General features: G+C 43.2%; 1 protein-coding gene across 1 annotated transcript; it reads right to left on the reverse strand.

Moving 5' to 3' along the window:
* Positions 1–2532: 2532 nt before the first annotated feature.
* Positions 2533–8563, reverse strand: zgc:165573 (cysteine-rich and transmembrane domain-containing protein 1). The gene is made up of 3 exons (XM_068740529.1): positions 8450–8563; positions 5091–5411; positions 2533–3441 (listed from the first exon to the last, which is right to left on the reverse strand). The coding sequence occupies exons 2-3, from the start codon at positions 5392–5394 to the stop codon at positions 3338–3340; spliced, it is 408 nt and encodes a 135-aa protein (XP_068596630.1). The 5' UTR covers positions 5395–5411; positions 8450–8563; the 3' UTR covers positions 2533–3337.
* Positions 8564–23671: the final 15108 nt, after the last annotated feature.

The raw sequence follows: 23671 nt of genomic DNA on the forward strand, positions 1-23671 counted from the left end.
AAATGAACTTTGATATTTGGGCAGCACGGTGGCACAGTGGCACCGTTTCCTCACAGCAAGAAGGTCACAGGTTAAAATCCAGCTTGCGGCTTTTCTGTGAGGAGTTTGCATGTTCTCCCCGTGTCTGCGTGGGTTCTCTCCGGGTTCTCCGGCTTCCTCCCACCTCCAAAAACGTGCAACTTAGGTCCAGGTCTTTATTGAAAAAGAGAATTAATTATCATTTGACTTACCTGGTTAAATAAAAAATAAAAATGGAGCAATGCACTTATCAGATGTCGGTTAACAAAAGCATTCGGGTAAAGCTGAGGGGAAAGTACTTTATGGTAGGATAACAGGATTAAAGCCATGACGGTCATTTTTATGGAGGCACAAATGCATCACAATATTACACAATACTTTTTTTCACTGTTTCACAAATCACCGTGTTGCACAATCCCTTTAAAACTACGAGCCAAAATAAAGTACTGAGAATATACAGTATTTCACAATCCCTCGGTGAAATGCTAGCCTAACTTTGATAATACATGTACTGAAGTAATCCGCTGCTCCTATAAAGCAGTGAGGAAATAGTCGCCTGACTGTTATGAACCTGCACTTTTGATTAATCTGGCGTTTCTGTTGCCGCTGATCACATGCCCTCTCCTCATGCGCTTCAGGTGCGGCTGAAAACGAACCAGCAGGATCCCAACGAGCCACACCTGAAAGCCCTTATCAGTCATGCCCTTAAGGCCCGCCCTCTCCACTCTGTTACCTGCCAGGTGATGATTGTCCCAGCACACATGCAGACCTGTTCCTTCCCCGTGTATCTCCAGCCTCGTCGTGTTTCCTGCTGGTTCATCTTTAAAGCGCGTTACAGTTATTCGTTGCTCCTTTGTGGTTGTTTAGTTTAAGCTGAGTAGTTTTGTTGTTCTTGTGGACCTTGGACTCCAGCCGGTCCCCTCGGTTATTAATAGTGTGTTTCAGTTTTCTAGCCAGTGTTCCTTAGTTCAGCATTATGCGCCGCCTGCCTGTCCTGTCTCCTTAGTTCAGCATTTTGTCTTTATTATTTGTGTTAGTACTGCCTTTAAACATCCCCTCTGGTTTGTGTCTCTGTATTTTGGGGTCCGTACTCTAGTTTCACCGTACGCAGAACCCATGTCCCGAGGGTGACAGATCAAAACCTAAAGAAGAAAGAGGAGCTGGGGTCAGAGATGTGTTTCTGCTTAATTCAATGTCTCCCAGGCACATCAACACAATGGTTAGTCAGTGCATTGCTGGCAGTAAATTAGTTTCACACTTCCTCATAGGGGTTTTTTTTTTGTGTGTGTGTGTTTCAGTTTCGTTAACCAACAAGCAAATGAGGATGAGGGTTAAGATGCACACCACAAAAGCACTGTCGAACATTGTATGCGTGTTGTGAATGACAAACTGACGCCAACACTCTTGAGGAAATGCAGCCTTCGCTTCCCCTTTTTGCATAATTGTTAAAGCCGCCGTCTTTCATTTGTCGAACAGGATGTAGAATCATCTCTAAATCAATCTCTTAGTACCTCTGGCCGTGTTCCTCCCCTTCGACCTGGAGCTGCCAGAGTGTGATTTGTAAATCAAGTAGCAGAGGGCCGAGAGCAGCCCTGAGGGACACCTGGATTGCTTGTGATAATATATAAAGGTGTTTTCTCTCTGGACTCTTCAATTTACAATTTTAATTTTAATAATTCACATTTACAGTTTATCTTAAACGCATCCTAAATCTTTATATCACACTCTTTTTTATTATCAGTAATTGTTATTTTTGTAAGACATTTCAATTAGTCAGCAGACAGAAAATAAATGGGCATTATCAATAGCTATATAAGCACAGAGTATCTTCAGACCAAGTGAAACATTTACATATTTTTTGCCATTGAAAAGCCAAACAATTGATGATTGATTGATTAAGTTTTTTTCTTCATGTTTAGAGCTGGCAGTAAAGAAATGGCATGTTGTTCCAATCTTCTCTGGGAGAGATACCCAGCATGCTGAGGGCAGATTGAAAATGCGTTTCAGTCCTTCTTAGAGCCACGTCCTCATATCTTGTATGAAACTTACTGAGTTCTTGATACGACCTATTAACAAATTCTTCCTGAGATCTTTCTGCGAGATAAGTACTCTTGAACCATTTCGTTTGGAAGTCTCTTTTTTTTTTTTTTTACCAAATTGATTTTGCGGCTGCTGAGAAGCTTTAACTCGTTAGGTTAGGATCTGTATCTTTCTTTGCTGAATCAAAATAAGAGCCTTCAGCTCCAGGAAACATTCTGCCTTGTTATGTCTTGCAGTAACCAATGCCTGGGTTATCAATGCAGTTAACTTTATTGATCCAATTAGCTGACTCATATAATCCTAGCACGCTGACATTTCTCTACATATCGGGTCCGCTGAGCTTTCAAAAATCTTAGGCTCACTCATTGTCGAAAGCCCAGTTTCCAGAGTTCTTCATGCTTTCATGCTTTCAAACAGTATATGCTGCTTTATTGTTGTATTTCCCCAAATAATAACAAAGATTCCATCTGATGGGAAAAGTCTTTTAATGCAATGGGTTTTATTTTCCAAAGACAAAATGCATCTGACAGATCATTCACTTAAGTAATGATTTCAGTTTAATCTGAAAAGTAAAATTAAATAATATTGGAAAGTGTTTTTGTTTTTTAATCAAGATCACCTTGAAAAAAAGAGACATTGAGGCCAATAAACGTTAACAGTAATCAAACATAAATCTCTCTAATGACACTTGAAGACAGACTCGAGCAATAACAGCTTCTGTGCAAACGTAAGGGAAGCATTTCAAGCAAAGTCTTTGTGGCCTTTGGTGCAGGGAGGGTCGTCCTTGGCTATGGAAAGTAGACTAGCTGAAGGGGCTTTTTAAGGGTTGGCGATAACAAGGCAAACAGGAGTCATATTTTACAGAGGTAATTTTAATAAAGTGCCAGAAAACCATGAACCTGAGCTCCAAATACATTGTAAATGTGTATGTATGATTGTGTATCTATATTAACTTGTGTGTATGTCTGTGAGTGTTGCATTGCTCTACAGAGTGTGAGCGTGAAAATCGGGTTATTCTAACTTTAGAAGCTTAGTTGCAAGGTGCTGCAGAGTGGTCACTGAACAGCGCCTGTCAGTCAGCGCTGAGGGCCTCACGTCAAGACGTCTCCATGTAATACCATCAATGCTTAGAATTACAGACAAGCTTCAGACTCACAGATTAAATAGAATGGTGTTTCCAAGGAAGCAAAACGCTTTAAGGCAGGTGGGGGGTGATAAGGACTGAGGCACATAGATGGGGGGGCAAAAGGGTAATGGAAGGGAATAAATGTGGAATATGTTATGTCAGCATGTCCCACAGGCAGCAGCAGCACAAAGCTGTCCAGCAGGCTGTCAGGCATGTGTCTCCTGTGTCATCTCTCCTCCTGTCCTCAACCACATACACTGGAGACAGAATAGAGAGCAGCGGAGGAGGAAAGGGTAGAAGTCGACAAGGTGTTAGAAGAAGGGAAAAGGGGAGGAGGCAATTCAAAGAAAGCGATTAGAGATTCCTCATCTAAAATTGTACGAAAAACACATCATTTTCAGAATCACTGTCGAATCTTCAGCAGCGAGTTCAGCCGTCACCATGGCGGCTATGATTTTCCTCTCATTACGCCCGCCGCGTGAGACTCGTCTCCATGGCAATGCCATAGTAGCCCGGAGCCACGATCAAACAGAGTTGCGGTTGAGTAGCATTAGCACTGCTCTGAGGTATAATTAAACCAATGAAATGAGAGCTTACGGAATGACTCGCCACCCCCCCCCCCCCCCCCCCCCCCCAACGAGGCCTTTCCATCAACTTGATCTTCAGTCAATATGTCTAAATTATTCATGCGAAAGGATTGTGTTACCCATTTGTGTGAGCGTTACCATCTGTTCCAGACACACACAAAAAAAGGTCAAGCGACAGGCTTGAGCAAATACGCCTCCACGTCCCGGCGTAGGTGATTAATCATTCATGTGGAGGGACACCTACCTAGCTTTACTCAGCTAGTCACAGTGACTCATTAAACGGGTGACCAAGGTGACCAGCAGGGCTGGGTGATATGCAGTACCGTGCGTATCACGCTCGACGGCAGGTCCATTCCTTTAATGTTGAGCCAACCATTTCTGTAAAGTCACCTAATCCACTTGTGTCACATGCAACTAGTGAACAGACTGATGAATGGCGCCTGGGTTCCTTGGCTTCGGATCGGCGCAAGTAGCAAGACTGTCACCTTTTACAGTCTTTGAAACAAACAACATTAACTCACAGAATGAGTTGTGCACGACCACAAATACACTTTATGGAAGTATGACAATAATTCATTCAAAAAAAACATTTTGGTTCGTCGGGATAGTGATCCAAAAGTGAGAAACTATGGTTTGGTTGAAATAAACCCTAATTTAATCAAGTTAGAGGAAGATATTGTGGCTCTTGTGTAGTTTTTTTTGTTCCTCGCTGCAGTGACTTACAGACTTGTTATGATAGAGCGGCGTGCTCATGTTAGCTGTTAAGTTAGCTTAGTCGACTGTGCGGCAGCAGAGCATGTCATGTTGCTGTGAAATAGGATAAGATCGCTTTGTTTTATTAAATGCAATCAAAGCCAGGCAAGAGCGCTATTGTACGAGCGAACATGCCAGCAGCGTCTACTAACAGTAATTAAAGCTCATCTAGCCCCCGCCGGTCATGTGATAAGTCAGTACTCCCATTAAATGGGAAAAGGTATGCACACTGAAATTCTTTTCGTCTCTATCACTTTATTCCACATGTAAAATGTGAAACCTGTGACTAAAAGTGAAACACTGATAACTTTGACATCTTTTTGTTCTACTTTACTGTTTCCAATTCAAATATCATTAACTTCTCAACTCATCAGTGGCCTTCAAACGGATCGCTTCTGGAGAGTAACACTCACAATGATAACACTCAGTCCAAAGAGCCCTTCTGTCAACAAAGAACTCTTTAAGCAAAGATCAGAGACCCAAATGCTTCTTACATCTAATAAACTCATTCAGATTCATTTAAAATGTTCTGTGGACTTATGGAGAAGTTGTGTAGCGACGCTCACCTGTGTTTTTCGGAGCTTCCCCATACATAGGTCCAGGAGGGGGTCCCCCCTGCCAACCAAACTGTGGTTGACCAGCGTAACCCTGATAAGGCGGCTGACCTGGGCCAGGATAAGGACCGCCTGGGCCTGGGTATGGACCGCCTGGGCCCGTAGGTCCAGCAGGGTAGTTAGGGTAAGCTGAATTAGGTTGTGCCATGTTCACCTGCGGAGGGTAACCCTGAGCTGGGTAGCCCTGTGGAGGTGGGCCTGCGTAGCCGGGAGCAGAAGGACCGTCTGGGTATGGTGGGGGCTGCTCAAAATTCATCTTTGAGTTTGATTAACCTTAAAAAAAAAACAATAGGAAAAAAAAATTGTGATGTTGTAAATAATGACACTTTTTAATTTAAATTAGTCGCTGAGCACAACATCGAGTTGGGTGTCGTAGGTCATCATCAATACCAGCAGAATCATACAACATAATACAACAAAATACAAAAGGATTAGATCTGCATTCCATTTTGTTTGATTAAACTGGAAACCACAATGTGTGCTACGGTGTGGATTGTGGAAAAACCAGTTATATTAGTCCAATAATTCTTCTGATACAAGAACAAAACAATGTTAGAAAGAAAATGTGACAGTTCCACAGAACACAACATTTAAGGATGTAGTTAACTTCCCAAATCATTTCCTGCCATTCTGCACCTTTGCCGTTTCACCGCTAGAGTCTCTGCACACAGGACAACAACGGAATATTATTTGGGAAGTTAACAGAGGTCGTCTTATGAATCAGTGTTTTACCAAAATCAATATCAGCCCTCGATAAACGCTATTATCCCTCTGTTCACACGTACTCCAGGTGGAGGAGGTGGCCTCGGCAGGCGTGGTAAGGATAACCAAACGAATCAAGACACAAAGAGGACAAAATGAGACAGCAGAGCGCATGCAAGTGATTATTACCCTCGCCGAAGCGGAGGCGAGGGTATTGCAATTGGGTCTGTTTGTCTGTTTGTCTGTTTGTTTGTTTTGCCTGTCTGCGCGCATAACTCAAAAACGAGTAACCCAATCGACTTGAAATTTTTACACAAGCAAGGTTCTGTCAGTGGCTCGGTCCTCTCTGAGAATGGCGTTGATCTGGATCTGTATCCAGATTCTAGAATTATTTTTACATGAACAGGAATTGTGCCTGTGCTGTAACATGGGAGTGTCACTTTAAGAGGGAGGGACACGAATGGCATGATGGGAAAAAGAGTCCAGAAGGTGTCGTGTAGTACGTTCCGGAGCAGCAAGCTAGAGCAGGTTTGGCCCCTCTGATCCGGAAGCCCTGTTTACTGTCTCACAAGATCCAATAGTCTTTTGGAGGCGAGGGTCTGCAATCTCTGATTGTCTTTCTAGTTCCCATTTATTATTATTTATTATTTATTATTATTCTGATTGTTATTATTGACGTTGTTTCTCTGCAAGCTATTAGTTTATCTGTCATGTTTAGGAGGTACAATTAATTCTAAATGTCCAAGGGTTCAACTCTGCTCTATGCTACACCGCATGAGAGGGTGTTGCATTTCCCATCCGACCACCAATACCTCCTAAGGGGTTACATCCTGCTTCCTTGTGCGTGGTGCTGAACCAGGATGTACCTTCTGATAAGGTACATCCTGGTTCAGCACCGCGCACAAGGAAGCCTTCATTACTGCATTGGCCATGCACACAAAGGACATGAGAGTCCACTCAGACCACCTTCTGCTCGAGGGTGCTCACTTTGACTTCACAGTAGACTGTTAGCAGATTCTTGCATAACTTGCAATAAAAAAATGGCTGCCAGCGTCATTATCTGTGTTGTAAAACCAGCATCATTTATTATGTTCAAAGTTAGTTTCTTTTATCTTCTATATTACATAGTTAAGTAATAATACTGTATTAATAACTAGTTTTATGAGTGGATTTTGGAAAGTGTGATACCTGAATGTTAATCTCATTTATTACTTACCAAAGTTTAAAGGGGGGAATTGGACCAGAAGGAAAGGTACTGTTACTGCAGTGGCACCAAGTGAGTTCATGAAGCTACTGACCGATAGCTAGGCTACTATAGGTTCCAGGAGTTGGTGAATTGTTTTCATCGTACCTTAAAGTAGTTAAATAACATGATTGTCTCTCTTTCTCCTTTTAAACAGCGGCAATGCTTTCATGGCGAACACACTTCACCTTCAACCCTCATACTGAGTGGTGCATTGGTTAATCAGATACCAGTAAAACTGCCTATTACATTGCACAATACTGTCTAAAGTTCATCATTTTTTATTCCCCTTGACTACATCCATGGAATCCTGATATTAAAATCAGATAAAGTTTTGGCGAGAAGTGATCTGCAGTCCTTGACTTGTATGACTTGTATGTTTACGGAATGGATTGCCCAGAGTTCGTTTGCATGTTTGTCATTTTCTTTTTCCCCTGTTTGACTGAGGAAGCTGAGCCAATGTTTCCACAACAGGATAGTGGTGATAATATACAAACGCACACAGAAGAGGAAACCGGAGACATCTCAGAGTCTATTAAACATGATTTCATCTTTATACTGACATATGTGAGATTGTGATGGTAGCATTATAATAAAACGGGCTCAAAGAGCGTCTCTGTAGATTACGGAAGGACTGCTAGCCTCAGCTGTTGTTGAGGTACGACATTTGGATAATACTCAATATGTTTCTTATATAAAATACGTAATTGTGAACAGAAAAGGCACCAAAGGGAATAAATGTCGTGTGGATTTCAAAGCAGAATGCCCTGAAGAAGTATTACTTCAATTAGAGGCCTCAAGAACAGGTCTTTGCAGTCCAAGTTTATACAAATTTAAGGTTTATATTCAAATGAGCCCGAGCTTGCACCGACTGTGTTACCTGCCTGCATGCGTTTACCTTCTCTGGAGATAACATGGGACGCTATGAGGTTTGCTGTACATTAAGCCCCCCCCCCCCCGCACCAAGTGTCTCACTAAAACTCACACATCTAGAAGTAAATTCAAAGAATCGACCAAAGCCACGACAAAATCTGTGATGCTAAATACCTACGCAGCATTTAGCCTGTTAACATGAATAAAATCGCCTATTAGGCTAGTTTATTACTAGCTAAAATACAGTATTACAGTATTAATATGACCGTATTTATAGTAGCTTACTTTAATATTAATAATAGTATTATGGCATCTGAGGTGAGGTTATTAATGTAATTTTTGTCCAAAAATAAACGTTAAATAAAATGCTTCTAAAATGGTTAGTGGTATCTCAGGCCCCAACCAATAAATAACAGCCTCTCCTGCTATCCAGCACCGTAAGTTGCTATTAAAAATAGAAAAATAAGACTTACAGACATCTGAGAGCGCCTACCTTTGAATAAAGAGCGTCCCGGTGCTGGTAAATATGAAATATCTGTCTTCGGTTATTGTCGGTTACCGTAACGAGCGATCCTCTTTGCTGGAGAAAGCCCAGTGCAGTGCGGATTGCGTCTGAAGTGACGTGACGTCAGACGCGGCACCGGTTAGGGAGCAACAAAACACCTGATTGGCTGCTTGAACAACCGCTGGTAACGGTGTCCAATCACAAAGCAGCGCAATGACCAAAGGGACGTGGGGGGGGGGGGGGGCAGCGGATCCTAGTCACCTGACTTCAGAAGCAGATATGAGTCGACATCACCAATTCCGTGACGAGATTAATAATGCAAAGGGAAACTTTTGGTCTGATTAGTCACCAGTTAATTCACAAGAGAGATCAATAAACGTTAATCAATACATGGTGTCCATTTGTGTCTCTTGAATTTAGATTACTTTTTCTTTTATAAAATAAATTTTATCTAGATATTTGAATATCATTAATCGTTTCTGATTTTTTGTTCATCTATTCTGCATCCTTGTGTTTGGTCGCTCAACAGCAGACCAGTTTGGGTAGGACGCATTACTGGTTTTCTCCCAGCAGATGTCAGTCTCTCCTCAGTCAATTCCTCTCTGGAGAACTGGTTCCTCTGTTGTTCACTTCTGCAAACAATATGTATTTACGCTATTGTGCTGTTGTTACTTCCGCAAAGGAGGGAACAACATCAACTATAATTCACTTCCACATTTCCTGGTTGGTGTATAAAGATACCAAGAACAATTTATAACCTTTTGATGATGATCCGGATCACCATGTGGACGGAGTAAATCCAATTATGAGCAGAATGAGCTGCTTTTTTCTTTTATTATTTTGCCTTTCTAGTGTTGGTTAGGAAATGACTGTGTTGCTTTTGACTTAATAAATGTAGTTATTAGCATCACATGCCATTCAGGAAAGGTCCTCCATTGTCTCGTTCCAGTCACACTGGTACAGGCATACATTTTAAATGTCAACGACATATACTTAAGACAATGGGACTTTAAAACGATGAAGGGCTTAACCCAACACACTGCATTTGTGAGATGCCGTGTGTGTACAGAAGTAAAACCAGACTGAGTCTACTCAGTTCTTGTTATGACAAGAAGTGGCTGTGATTCGGAGCCCTCTCTCCTTTAAATCTGTGCCAGGGTATTTTATTTTAGTTTACAATGAAGCGAGTTCACAGAGAGGAGGATACATGCAAACACTTGTGAACACATGTCCCTGCAGCGCTTACCTTAGTGTGAGCGCATGTGCAGCACGAAACAGTCGGTGGCAGAAGAAAAAGAAATGTCGATGTTACAGTAAAGAAAATATACTCCATTACAAAAGATCATATATATAGCTACATCAACAATAATAATAATAATAACACTAGAGCATGTTGCTTGGTTACAGCTGTGTCAGAAATCCATTCTGTTGTATATGATATTATTTGATAAAACAGTCGTATTCAATACTTTATTTATCCCCGAGGGGAAATTGGAGGCCTGTGCAGCAGCAGCATGAAAGAATACAAATTGGTAATGGAAAAACTGTCGAGATATACGTATGTACAAATGAACAAGCATTAGCAAATGATAAGTAAATGTATGTACCAGTATGTGTATTATTATTCTGTAAAGTAGCGAGTAACTATAGCGCTCCAATAAACACGCCCATGAATGTACTACGTATTGTTAGCATTAGGGGACAGGATGGTGAGCCATCCTCCAGTTCCTCTGTCAGCCGTGACACTACACGAGTATAGCGTGAGTATAGTAGCGTTCCGGCAAGCCGCCAACATGACAGCTGCCGTTGAATGTGCGGCCAGACTGTGTAGCTACATGTGATGAGGTTTGCATAATGAGTGTGTGCAGAGATGCAAATGGGCAGAGTAGACGGGCGTTGCCCCTCTGAAACAAATACCTGATCTTTGACACATGTAGTAAGCTATTTTTACAGTCAGTACTCATATTATGCAATAATCTGGCAACAGCTGTCAAAAGACAGGATCTGAGACTATCCTGCAGAGTATATCAGAGAAACTCATCATAAGAGCATAAAAACAAATCGTAAACTTTGTCGGGAGAGAACCCAGCAACTAGAGTATTTCAAGGTATGCAAGGTATGTATTCACTGTGGCGAAAGATAACTCTTAAGGGGGGGGGGGGGGCTGGAGAGGACAACAGTAATATACCTGAAGTTTTAATCCAGAATGAAGATCTTCCATTATACCTTGCCAAGCAGTTCTGTTGCCTTAGTCAAATAAAACTAACCATTATCATCCAAATAATCTCCATTATTACTACGCTGTGAGCAACAGATTTTGGATACAAAAACGGCCTTGGAAGCCTAAAGGATAAACGGAATTTTACTAAGTGCTGGTGAGGTTCTCTGCAAAAAAAGAGCCTTTTTCAGTCATGAATTTCAAGCATATTCAAGCAAAATATCTCACATAGACTCACAGAAAGAGGAAGGTTCCACCCACACTTGTTCTTTTTCAAAATGTTACTGGAAAGATTCCACCTCTAGATAATTAATAGTCAAGGAACTCAAACAATAGATAGAAAAATACACTATGAATGATCAATGCTAATAATACCATTACCGTAATTCCCGGTGTACAAGCCGCTACTTTTTTCCAATATTTTGAACCTTGCGGTTTATGCAACGACGCGGCAAATTTACGTATATTTTCCCACTTTCTTTACGAGCCGTGTTTCGTTAAAGCCTATTTATTTTCGTTACAAAATTAACGCCCGCCCGCCCGGAGGGAAAGCCCCGCTTGCGCGTAGCTGGGGAGATCCGTGAGAAGGGCCCGGCGCTCGTCCAGAGTCGCCGCCGCCGGACCGCCGTACCCGGTCCCCGCCGCCTGTCCGCCATCCGCTACGCGGCGTCGGACACGCCGCGTAGCGGGGAAGGAACCCACCCCCTCGACCTCCCGGGCGTCCCCACCCCTGCCGCACCACGCTCCCGCGGACGGAGGATGAGGGGCACGGGGGCAAGGGGTACGGGGACACCCCGCCAGGCGCGCGCGCGCGCCGCGCAGCCTCCGACGGGCGGAGAGGGGAGGGCGACGGGGCGACTGCTCCCCCAGCCGTGGCTCGAGCCCAGCCCCGCTTCGCACCCCAGCCCGACCGACCCAGCCCTTAGAGCCAATCCTTATCCCGAAGTTACGGATCTGATTTGCCGACTTCCCTTATTCTAACATGCCAGACGCTGTTCACCTTGGAGACCTGCTGCGGATATCGTTACGAGCCGTGTTCCGTTAAATATCATTTGTCTCAATGCACTTGCGGCTTACGAATATGTGCGGCTTATTTTAGTACAAAATATATATTTTTTTTAATTCAGTGGGTGCGGCTTTTTCACAGGTGCGCATAATAGTTCGGCAATTACGGTAATTATAAACATAGTAACACAAGATATTTTCAGTTCTGAGTGAATAAACTATCTTCTCTGTTGAGATCTTTTTTACACCTTTATTTAACAGATAAAATCGAATCACAGTGCTTCTAAAAAATGTGGTTGACAATAATCCAATCAAAGTGTGTCTGGTGAAGAGGCCCGTATGTCTCCATGTTCATAATATTTGTGCCCTAGCCGTGTTAATAGCCTCGTCGTTTCAGTGGTATATAACAAATTAAGTTCCGTTTGAATTCAATTCAATTCAGTTTTATTTATGTAGCGCCAGATCACAACATAAAGTCATCTCAAGGCACTTTACAGGATTAGCAGGGAAAGACCTGCAGGGAAACACAGAACCCAACTTGACCCACAAGAGCAACGGAGGCAAGGAAAAACTTCCCTTTAACGGGCAGAAACCTTGGACAGAACCTAGGCTCATGGTGGACGGCCATCTGTCTGGCCGGCTGGGTTGAGAGAGAGAGAGAGAGAGGGAGAGAGGGAGAGAAAGAGAGAGAGAGAGAATGGCAGGTCGGAGACGAGTCAAAAACAAGGAGATGGATAGGCCAGGCCAGCCGAGAGACATAGTCTCTCCAGCGTGTCCTGGGTCTTCCCCGTGGTCTCCTCCCGGTGGGATGTGCCCTGAACACCTCACCAGGGAGGTGTCCAGGAGGCATCCTGAATAGGTGCCCGAGCCACCTCATCTGACTCCTCTCAACGCGGAGGAGCAGCGGCTCTACTCCGAGCTCCTCCCGGATGACTGAGCTTCTCACCCTATCTCTAAGGGAGAGCCCAGCCACCCTACGGAGGAAGCTCATTTCAGCTGCTTGTACCCGCGATCTTGTTCTTTCGGTCACTACCCAAAGCTCGTGACCATAGGTGAGGGTAGGAACGAAGATCGACCGGTAAATCGAGAGCTTCGCCTTTCGGCTCAGCTCTCTCTTCACCACGACGGATCTGCGCACGGTCCGCATGACTGCAGACGCTGCACCGATCCATCTGTCGATCTCCTGCTCCATTCTTCCCTCACTCGTGAACAAGGATCTCCTCCCCGACCTGGAGGGTCTGGTTCCCCCTCCTGAGTCGTGTCAACAATAACAGCCCACCAACATCCAGAGCCTTGAGGAACTCTGGGGGGATCTCATCCACCCGTGGGGCCTCGCCACCAAGGAGCTTTTAACTACCTCAGCAACCTCAGCCCAACATAGATCGAGAGCTCACCCCCCGAGTCCAGTCCAGAGTGGAATAGAGTCCAACCCCTCTCAAAAAGAGTGGTTCCGGCGTCCGTGCTGTGTGTCGAGGTGAGGCCAACTATATCCAGTCAGGACTTCTCAACCTCGCACACCAGCTCAGGCTCCTTTCCCACCAGAGAGGTGACATTGCATGTTCCTAGAGCTTGTTTCTGGAGCAGGGTCCGTGTCTTTTTCTTATTTGACATAATTAAGCTGTTTTGATACGCTTTGTCTTCCACTCCAGACCGGGTACACTCTGACTCATGTTGTTTCGATCTGTCTCGCGAACGCGAGCCCTCTGCCTCATCGTGAGCCCTCTTTCTACAAGGACCCTTGTCTTTGCAGGTCCGCTTTTAGTCTGGATCTGTGGAGACAGGCCTCAGAGAGGGCTCTGCCTCATCGCGAGCCCTCTTTCTACGAGGACCCTCATCTTTGCAGGTCCACTTTTGGTCTGGACCTGTGGGGACTGGCAGAGAGGGCTCTGCCTCATCGCGAGCCCTCTTTCTACGAGGACCCTCGTCTTTGCAGGTCCACTTTTGGTCTGGACCTGTGGTGACTGGCAGAGAGGGCTCTGCCTCATCGCGAGCCCTCTTCCTACGAGGACCCTCGTCTTTGCAGGTCCACTTTTGGTCTGGACCTGTGGAGACAGGCCTCAGAGAGGGCTCTGCCTCATCGCGAGCCCTCTTTCTACGAGGACCCTCATCTTTGCAGGCCCACTTTTGGTCTAGACCTGTGGTGACTGGCAGAGAGGGCTCTGCCTCACCGCGAGCCCTCTTTCTACGAGGACCCTCGTCTTTGCAGGTCCACTTTTGGTCTGGACCTGTGGACACAGGCCTCAGAGAGGGCTCTGCCTCATCGCGAGCCCTCTTTCTACGAGGACCCTCATCTTTGCAGGTCCACTTTTGGTCTGGACCTGTGGGGACTGGCAGAGAGGGCTCCGCCTCATCGCGAGCCCTCTTTCTACGAGGACCCTTATCTTTGCAGGTCCAGTTTTGGTCTGTACCTGTGGTGACAGGCCTCAGAGAGGGCTCTGCCTCATCGCGAGCCCTCTTTCTACGAGGACCCTCGTCTTTGCAGGTCCACTTTTGGTCTGGACCTGTGGTGACTGGCAGAGAGGGCTCTGCCTCATTGCGAGCCCTCTTTCTACGAGGACCCTCATTTTTGCAGGTCCACTTTTGGTCTGGACCTGTGGTGACTGGCAGAGAGGGCTCTGCCTCATTGCGAGCCCTCTTTCTACGAGGACCCTCGTCTTTGCAGGTCCGCTTTTGGTCTGGACCTGTGTTGTTAGGCTCCCCCTCTTCCTCATCACGAGCCCTCTTTTTATGAGAACCCGTGTTGTCCTCAGGCGACCTCTTTGTCACACCCTGGTTCCTCTTATCCGGGACATTGGCAGAAACTGATATTGCTGACCTGTCCACAGCGACGTCCTGGTTAATGATGTTGAAACAGTTTGCCATGAGGCCATGGCAAGACTGAACGCTAGAAAACATGAAATAATTCCATTAGATAGTTGACTTTATTACCTCGTTTGTCCGCGCGTCCGTTAGATAAATAACTCAAAACGTTCTGGATGGATCTTGATGAAATTTGTAAGAAATGTTGGGAATGTTACCAGGAACAGATGATTATTTTTTGGTGATCCTGGATTATGGATCAGTTTACATTACATTCAAAAGCGTCAAATTCAAATTCACAATTTGTGTCCCTTTACAACAACAATTTAGAACATTTTGGTCATGATCCACATCACCATGTGAATGGTGTAAATCTAATTTGAAGGGTTTTTTCTAGTTACTAATGTGATTACGATATAAGAAGTAAATGAAACAGCCTGTATTGGAATTTTGTCTTCTTCCATTATATAATACTTGCAAAATATGTAAGATTATCAATACAATATTATAAAATACAAGTATTGACTTACTGGATGCTGAAGGGCAACATGTGAATCATGTGTTCCTGTGTGAGGAAGGCATGATGGAGGACCTCTGTTGGTGTAATTCGTTGATCGGGATCAAGCGCAAGCATTTTCTTCAGCATATTCACGAAATAAATCCTATCCCACCATTCGACAAGATGGTCTTCAAAATGCGAATGCATTATGGGATAGATCTGGAACACGAAAAACAAAGGTCAGGGGACTCCTTCAATTGACTCGATGAGGGTTTTTCGATGCTTCAAGTAAAACTTTCAGATGAAAGGTCAAAATAAATTAAACTTACCTTGATGATGTCATCCAGAGTGTTTACAACTGCTCTACGTATCGTCTTGCTCGCAGTCCCTGCATCAGCACTATATTCCTCTGGTGTCTGCATGGAAAGTGTTGTTGTTAGTTTACAAAGATCACATTTGCATTCTACACAAAATGCAAGACAAAGAGAGCACTGTACCTTAAGTTTCCAGGAACTGACGCTGCATTTATTGACTCTCTTGAAATACAGTTCAGTGTTGACGCCATTCCCGAGCTGGATATCTGATGGTTGGCCCTGCGTCTGCACAATGCACCTGATCTGAAGACACAGCAAATTTAGTTGAGCCGTCTCAAGCCCGGAAAAATGCAGAAGAAGGTTACAGCAGGAATGGCATTTGGCGTAAAACATTACCAGAATTAAGCATGCAATCATCAAATAGAAGGTTGATTTGCTGTGGCGACCCCAGACGGGGACAAACCGAAGAAGGAAGAAACTTTAAATGCTACTTACTATGTTGTACATATTCTTGCCTTTGTACAATTGTGTACCAATGTACATAGTTGCAGCCATATGTCCCAGAGACCACATGTCTATGGCCTCTGTGAAAGGAAGACCCAAGATGACCTCTGGAGACCTGAAAGTGGACAAACATGTCAGGCATTAATGTCAATGTAGGTAATATTGAATTCTACAAGTGCACAGTGGGTGTAAATTAGCCATTTACTCACCTGTACGGAAGCGGCTGAATCTCAGAGCTCTCAATGATTCTTGATGGTTTACAGGCTAGCCCAAAGTCAATTAACTTCACTCTGTAGGGCTCCTGTAAATGATTGACCATCATAACGTTGTCCATCTTAATGTCCGTATGGACTATGCCCAATGTACGCAAGTGGCATAATGCATTGGCAAGCTGAAAGGGAATCAAAAGAATGAATTCATAATTGATTGGTAATAATTTGAAACTGTTAAGTAATGCTAAAGAAGTGCAAGAGTACATACTTGGCAGACAATCGGCCTGATCTCCTTCAGTAGAAAGCGGGAGGCATGGCAGTGTTGGTACATGAATGTGTGAAGACTCATGTCCAGATGTTCAAACACGAGGCAAAACATGTTCTTGTCAATGAAATCCTCGTACCAACGGACGATGTTGCACCTGTCCGGGTCCAATGCTTTCAATTTGTACAGGATGAATAACTGAGGAAACATAATATTTTCAGTTTGGTTAGACATCATAAGCCAGTTCCGAATTTGTCAATTGCCAAAAAGCACTCATAAAAGACACAAACACTTGGGATCAGGGCAAGGACTAAAAGCCCTTTTCAATTTGCCCGGAAAATGCAGTGATCTCTTTTTGCATGCTTAGAGGTCTGGCAAAGGTCTGGATGCCAGTTCTGCCGCAACGCTGTTCTTTGGGACCGGCTCAAGGGAGACGCTACCCGTGCTGCCTATGAGGCTGCATTATTTAACAAAATTACTGATTTACTTTTTTTTTTAATTAGTATCATCCCTAACTTGTGACTTTATTTTACACAGACGGATGTGGCCGTGGGATCCACATCCCATCATAGTAATCTCTCAAAAGCCATAGTCCAGATGGATGGATGGACCGTCAAGAAACTTGCTGGGGAACTATATGCCCCAACCCATGCCGAATAATCCTCCACGACATCGACCCATTAATTTCAATCAAATAGCCACACAAAATTAATTTGAAAAATATTCGTAATGACAAAAACTGAAGTATATAAAACATTCCAAGAACTTCACAACCAATTTCAATTAAATTGAACACAAATTTTACTGATCACAATCAGTTGACTATTCATAAAGACTGCAATCATCAGCTGAGTAATATAATGCCCTCCAATTCCAATTCTCACATTAGTTTAGCAGGGCATATTTCAGCCTTCTCTCTTCATTAAAGTCATCAAATTAACATCATTAGTAATTAGTAATGTCACTGAAATCGAGTCTTTGAACGAGCTCCCTCTCAATGGTCAACACGGCTAAAGTATTAGCCTTGCCCTGTGACAGGTAGTCTTTATAATAAAAATTTAATAAGGCACGCCTCTCCTCCAGCTCCAGTCACTGGCAAGGAAGGAAATGTGCAGCAGTAAGCAAAGATCAATATAAATACTCTGCAGTATCATAGATGCATTAAGCAGGTCTAGAGGTCCCATCCAGGTCCTCATCAAATGTTACTGGCACATATTTTATACTGTATGAAACGCTTGCAAACTCACTGACACGGATTTCCTACAGCACCGAGTACTTGAAAATAAAATATATCCTGCTCATCGTAAACTTTCATAATAAGGCCCAATTTTTCTTACTTACCTCGTCCTTTAACTGGCGCACGGTTTGTCTAGTCAAGGGCTGTACTTTAACGGCCACCGTCTTCATGTCACTCATCCGTTTTGCTTTGTAAACCTTTCCAAAGGCCCCCTGGCCCAGGAGTTGCTGAGGATAATACGTTGTTGAGTCGCTGCAGAGCATTATTAATGTGTCTGTATGTACTCAGTATAGAAAATGTGAGGTCTACCAAAGCAGCTTTATATCTACTCTCTTGTGCTTTGAAGACACAGTTTTTAAGTGTATTTGAACTTTTTTTCCTTTGATGTGCTCATTTTCCTTTAATGCCAATGTCATTGGGCATCTATCCATAGGTGAACATTATAACAACAATCTGTCTGCGTGACTCTTGGTTAACATATTGCGAATGATTGTGTAAAGCTATTAAAATACAAAAGTTTTTCCACATTAATATTCAGACCTATGTGAATGCTCTGAGCGGGTCCATTTCCTGTTGCTGTGATATTTGTGTTTTTCCCTTCCTGTACATCCACAATGTATCAATACAGTGTGACTGCCTCTGTGAATAACTGGCTTCCGTTGTAAAGTGATTTGTGTGGTCTGTCAGTTAAGTAATGCACTGCGTGAGTACAGTTCATTTGTTATTGCCTTGTTCAAACAAAGAAATAAATCGGCGTCTATGTTTAACAATCGGCTTTGGTCGACATTTTTGGTATGTGCTAAGAAAGAAGAGGATGTTTGGTGAATACAATAAAGGCATTTTTATTTTAATCTATAAAATTATTGATTCTGAATCAATTAGGGATGGGACGAGATCTCGTGCGACGAGATCTCGAGATATCAAAATGGCGTGAGATTTTCGTCCTTGCATTAAACGATATGTAATTTACTTTATTTCTTTTTTTTACTTGGTCGTATGAGTTGTGCAATAAAGGAAATAAAGATGAGATTGCACTCAGAATATTTGTCAGGAGCTATCCACCAACGTGTGCGTAATTTGTTTTCAACCTTATGTTGTGAGATGTGTCTCGCTTCTGTGTCAGGACAGGTAGCTCATTGCAGCGTTTCCCAACCGGTGTGCCGCGAGAGATCGTCAGGTGTGCCGTGAGAAATTTTCCAATATCACCAAAAAAAAAATATATATATATATATATACCGTATTTTTTGGATTATACGTCGCTCCGGATTGTAGGTCGCACCAGCCAAAAAATGCATAATTAAGAAGAAAAAAACATATATAGGTCGCACTGGAGGATAAGTCGCATTTTTGGGGAAAATTTATTTGATAAAATCCAACACCAAACAACATATAGCACAAAGAACATGCTAACACATTTACCAAAATATCAGGTTTTACTCCGAATCACGAAATCCAAGGAAATCTTCATCCTCGGTGTCACTTTTGAACAACTCCCCCAACTCGGCAGGTAGACAAGACGCCGCTTCCTCTTCTACGTCGCTTACATCAGACTCGTCGTCAGTTGCAGTTCCAATTATTCCAGCCTTTCTGAATCCCGACAGGATGGTTGCGGTTGTCACTGAAGCCCATGCTTTGTCGATCCATTCAATGACTTCCAGGAAAGTTGCATGCCACATTCTCCCGGTTGCCGTGAAGCTGTGCTCTCCAGCCGTCATCCACTGCTCCCACAGGTTACGCAAAACTGACTTAAAGCTCCTATTCACTGAGATATCAAGTGGCTGGAGTATTTTGGTTAAGCCTCCAGGGATGATGGCAGGTATGGAGTTGAAAACTTTTAATTTATTTTTTAACTGTGGTGTGATGTGCGCTCTCATGCTATCCATCACAAGCAGAGCTTTGCGTGCTCTAAAGAAGCTATCCGGTCGCTTATTGTAGCACTTTGTAAGCCACAAGTTCATCATTTCTTGATCAATCCACCCTTTCTCGTTCACGGCGACTTCAACTGAGGAGGATTGGATTTTTGGCATGGTTTTTCGTTTGAAAATGACCATCGGTGGCAGTTTTGATCCGTCTCCACAACATGCCAGCACCACTGTGAAGTGTGATCTCTCATGACCAGTTGTAACGATATTCACACTTTTTTGCCCTTTCTCTGCAACACTTCGGCCCATGGGGATGTCAAAAGTGAGGGGGACCTCGTCCATGTTAATAATATGATCCGGTGTCACGTTGTGATCACTTACATGCTTTTCAATGAACGCGCGGAAACTGTCAACCTTGGCTTGGAAGTCCGCTGGCAGTTTTTGGGACAGTGTCGTCCTAGCTCTGATAGAGAGGCGTTTGCGCTGCATGAAGCGGTAACACCAAGAAGGTCCTCCCGCAAAGCCGTTTATATTCACCTCCCTGGCAACCACCTGGGCGTGGAGACGCAACTGCACCGTTGACAAACCTCTCCCAGCAGCACGTTGTTCAAGCACCCATGCGTGAACTCGTTCCTCCAACTGCGGCCACCTAGCTTGTCGCCCGCGATTAGCTTTCTTTGTTTTCTTCATTTCAGTAAGCGTAACCTCCGCTTTTCGCCAGTCCCTTACAAGTTTTTCGCTCACTCCAAACTTTCTTTCTGCTGCTCGATTGCCGTTTTCAGCTCCATATTTCACTATCTGAAGCTTGTAAGCCGCGGAATATGACTTTCTTTTCGGCGCCATTTTCATTCAGCCCTTCTAATTTGTGTTTTTAGATAACAGGTGTGACAGATAACTCTGAACCTCCAGAAACCGCGACAGATTCTGACGGGTCACAGAGTTCCCTGTAACACCTGTTATAGAAATGTGTAGGCTACTGTCTCTGCGCTCACAGATTTTGTAAAAAAAAGCATATATAAGTTGCTCCGATTTATAAGTCGCACCCCCGACCAAACTATGAAAAAAACCGCGACTTATAATCCGGAAAATACGGTATATATATTTTTTTTTTTCTAATATCACGTAATTAACATTGTCGGGTGTCCGTGCTGCAATAAAGCGTGTGTGCCGCCCGTAGATCGCTCTTCAGACTTTGAAGCGAACGACAGGAGCTGGTTTCTGTCATTGTGAGCCAAAAAAAGTCTGTTAAAGTCTAACGTGATTGGTCGAGATGTGTGTGTGGGCGTGTGCGTGTCCACAACGAGCGGGGGGGGGGGGTTACACACATGCAGCACAGCGAGCAGACAAAACGAAAGGGAGGCAGAGAGAGAGAACTTTAGACCAGAGACAAACGACGCGCTAGAAAGGGTAAGAGAAAAAACGAGCGATAGAAAACGTAGTAAAATCTGGACACATTTTAATGCGGTTGACACAAAGGCAAAATAACATAAAGTAAGATCGTATCTTGAGGAGCCGCTTATCCAAATAAGTGCAGACCCACTGAGCTGGTGGGAGTCCAGGTGTTCAGTCTACCCACGTCTTACACATGTGATGACACAGAGACTGTATCGCATCTGTCCCCCCCAGAGAGAATCTTCTCCAGAACAGGACAGATCATAACAGAAAGGAGAAACAGGATCAGCCCCTCCAAGCTGAGCCACTTGGTTTTCTTTGATGCCATTCTTCAGTAAAACAGTAGAACTGTTACCTGAAGCTGCTTTATCTTTTGTACTTTTTAATTTATGTTTTCTTGTTGTGTTGTTTGAGATTTACATGCAGAGATTTGACCTGGTTCTCTGTGAGATGTGCGTTTGGTTTGGTTTTGTATTTTATATTATATAATATGTTTATTGTAGCTAGCAGTGCAAAGAGGATTTAAATAAAGACATTTAATCAACATTTGATATATTGCATGTTTTTACATTAGTAGCTAATTTTACACAATGCACATGATTTGGTATTAAATTAATTTTGTCAACAACAAAAAATCTGAGGAGCCACTTGGGAGCCAAAAGAACCGGCTCTCTTAAAAGAGCTGGAATTCCCATCACTACACTGAACTGAAACAAGATGGTGGTTTAAAGCTAAACTTTGCTGATCTTCCTTTGGACAGTTTCTGGTTATCTGTTGCCAAGGAGTTCCCCGTTCTAGCCAACAAAGCTATTCTGACATTGCTCCCATTTTCAACTACATATCTGTGTGAGCTGAGCTTCTCAAGCTCGACGGCAATAAAAACTACAAACAGAGAGACTGAGAGATTTTGAGGAAGAGCTTCGTGTGTGTCTTCATTTTGTGTTCATCGAAACAGCCCCAGGTTTCCCACTAAGTTCAGTTCAGTTCAGAGCTTTATTGTCCCACAAGGGGAAATTTGCTTTGCAGCAGAGGTCACAACAACAACAATGCCACAGGACGACATGGAACATGTAAAGTAAAACAACAATAAAAACAACCTTTAAAAAAAGATAAATAAATCTGTCCTATCTCTGGGATGGAGGCCCTAATTAAGGGCCTCCACTAAGTATAAATACATAAAAAAAACTATATTATTATAATAAAGGTCATCTAATCTAATATGTACTGTTAGAGTGTCATTTTGGTTGGTGGTGTGCCGCAGGATTTTGTAAATGTAAAAAATGTGCCGCAGCTCAAAAAAGGTTGGGAAACACTGGCTCATTGTGTGAACGCGAGTGCGTGTGTGCATTGAACTGTGTGTCCAAAAGAGGTCTAAAGAGCATTGTAATGCTGGTGTTTGCTATATGTACTTTCAGAATGGAGCTATATTCATTATACAATGCCCACATCACCATAATTAAATTTGTCGTGTGTTCTTTTCACAAATCCCAGGAAATTCCTGGAACTTGATTTAATTAATGTTTTTCCTGCTTGCTGCTGCTACAATGAAAATAGCCAGAGCGCCCGGAGACGCAGACACGGGGAGAACATGCAAACTCCTCACGGAAAGGCAACCAAGTCGGATTTGAACCTGTGACCTTTCTGTGAGGACAGCTACCACTGCGCTGTCCATATAAACGTCACATAAGTTCAAATATGACAATTGATTCTTTTTTATGTAGGAAACTGCAGCGGGCTTAGTAATGACACTACAGTGCCTCCCAATTAGTGTGAAAAGCACGTTTAAGTCACTATTAGAGCGCATTTTTCCACTATCAATTCGACACAGGTTAATTTCTGTACTTTAAAGCATTACTGTCTGCAATTATTAATCACAATGACAGTTTCAAATAACACAACCACAGTATTGAAGAAAATAAAACACCGCCTACCAGCGAGCAGAACTCGGGACAACTCCCATAAAACTACTAAACAACTACAAGGTGGGAAATTTGTCTCAGATCATTTCTAAATTGTTTGATATACTGACACGTAAATCACCTACATTCTGTGGTTCAAATTACTGCGCATTAAGATTTTGTGAATGTTACGTAATCCTACAAGTGTGACCGCTTTTGTTATTTCTCTGTCAGATATAAGAGCAGGTTTACCGATAATGGAACCAAACATTGTCGTCCCCTGAAGGTTCAGAGCCGATCATGTCCTCAAACACGAATCAAATGTTGACTTGTTTGGCTCTAATTGAAATAGATTAGCAAACATCAGGAGCCTCTGCTACTGCTGCCATGGCAGCTGCAGTTTTCTGTCTGAAAAGACGAGAAGGGAAAAATAATAAATTTCAGGGTCACTCAGCACCCAATGTGATCGCAAGTTGGATTATCATATGCTGATTAAAAAGGCAAAGACATGTGTTGGTATATTCAAACTCTAAATGTGCACATATTTAGAGATACGATTGAAATCAAGAAATCTGATCCAGCCATGTGGGAGCCTGCAGACTGCCGAGCCAAAATACCGCCCAAATTCATCCCACCATCCTTGAATTAAAATTATGTTCATGCATTTAGTTTTTTTTCCTAAGGCTCTCTTTTCTATTCAAGTCCCACAACTTAAGTTGCTAACAGCAATGGGGAAAAAAGGCTACTGCTAAAATTTGTTCTCAAGATAGCAGAGGGCTTCTGAGAAATCAGTGTCTAACAGAAATAAAACGGGGCATGTTACAGAAAAGATTCACTTTTCTGCTGCTCTGAATGTTCGAGTTATCCCGGCTTCAGGATGAAGATATGAAGTTATAAGGTAGCTGATTTCCAGTGGGATCATTAAAGGTTGCGCCATATTTAAAATAAAATGCTGTTATACAGTTGAGGTTGAGAGTATTTTTCATTGCCGCCTGATGTTACACC

The sequence above is a fragment of the Brachionichthys hirsutus genome, chromosome 6, assembly GCF_040956055.1.
Source record: "Brachionichthys hirsutus isolate HB-005 chromosome 6, CSIRO-AGI_Bhir_v1, whole genome shotgun sequence".
Classification (NCBI taxonomy): Eukaryota; Metazoa; Chordata; class Actinopteri; order Lophiiformes; family Brachionichthyidae; genus Brachionichthys; species Brachionichthys hirsutus.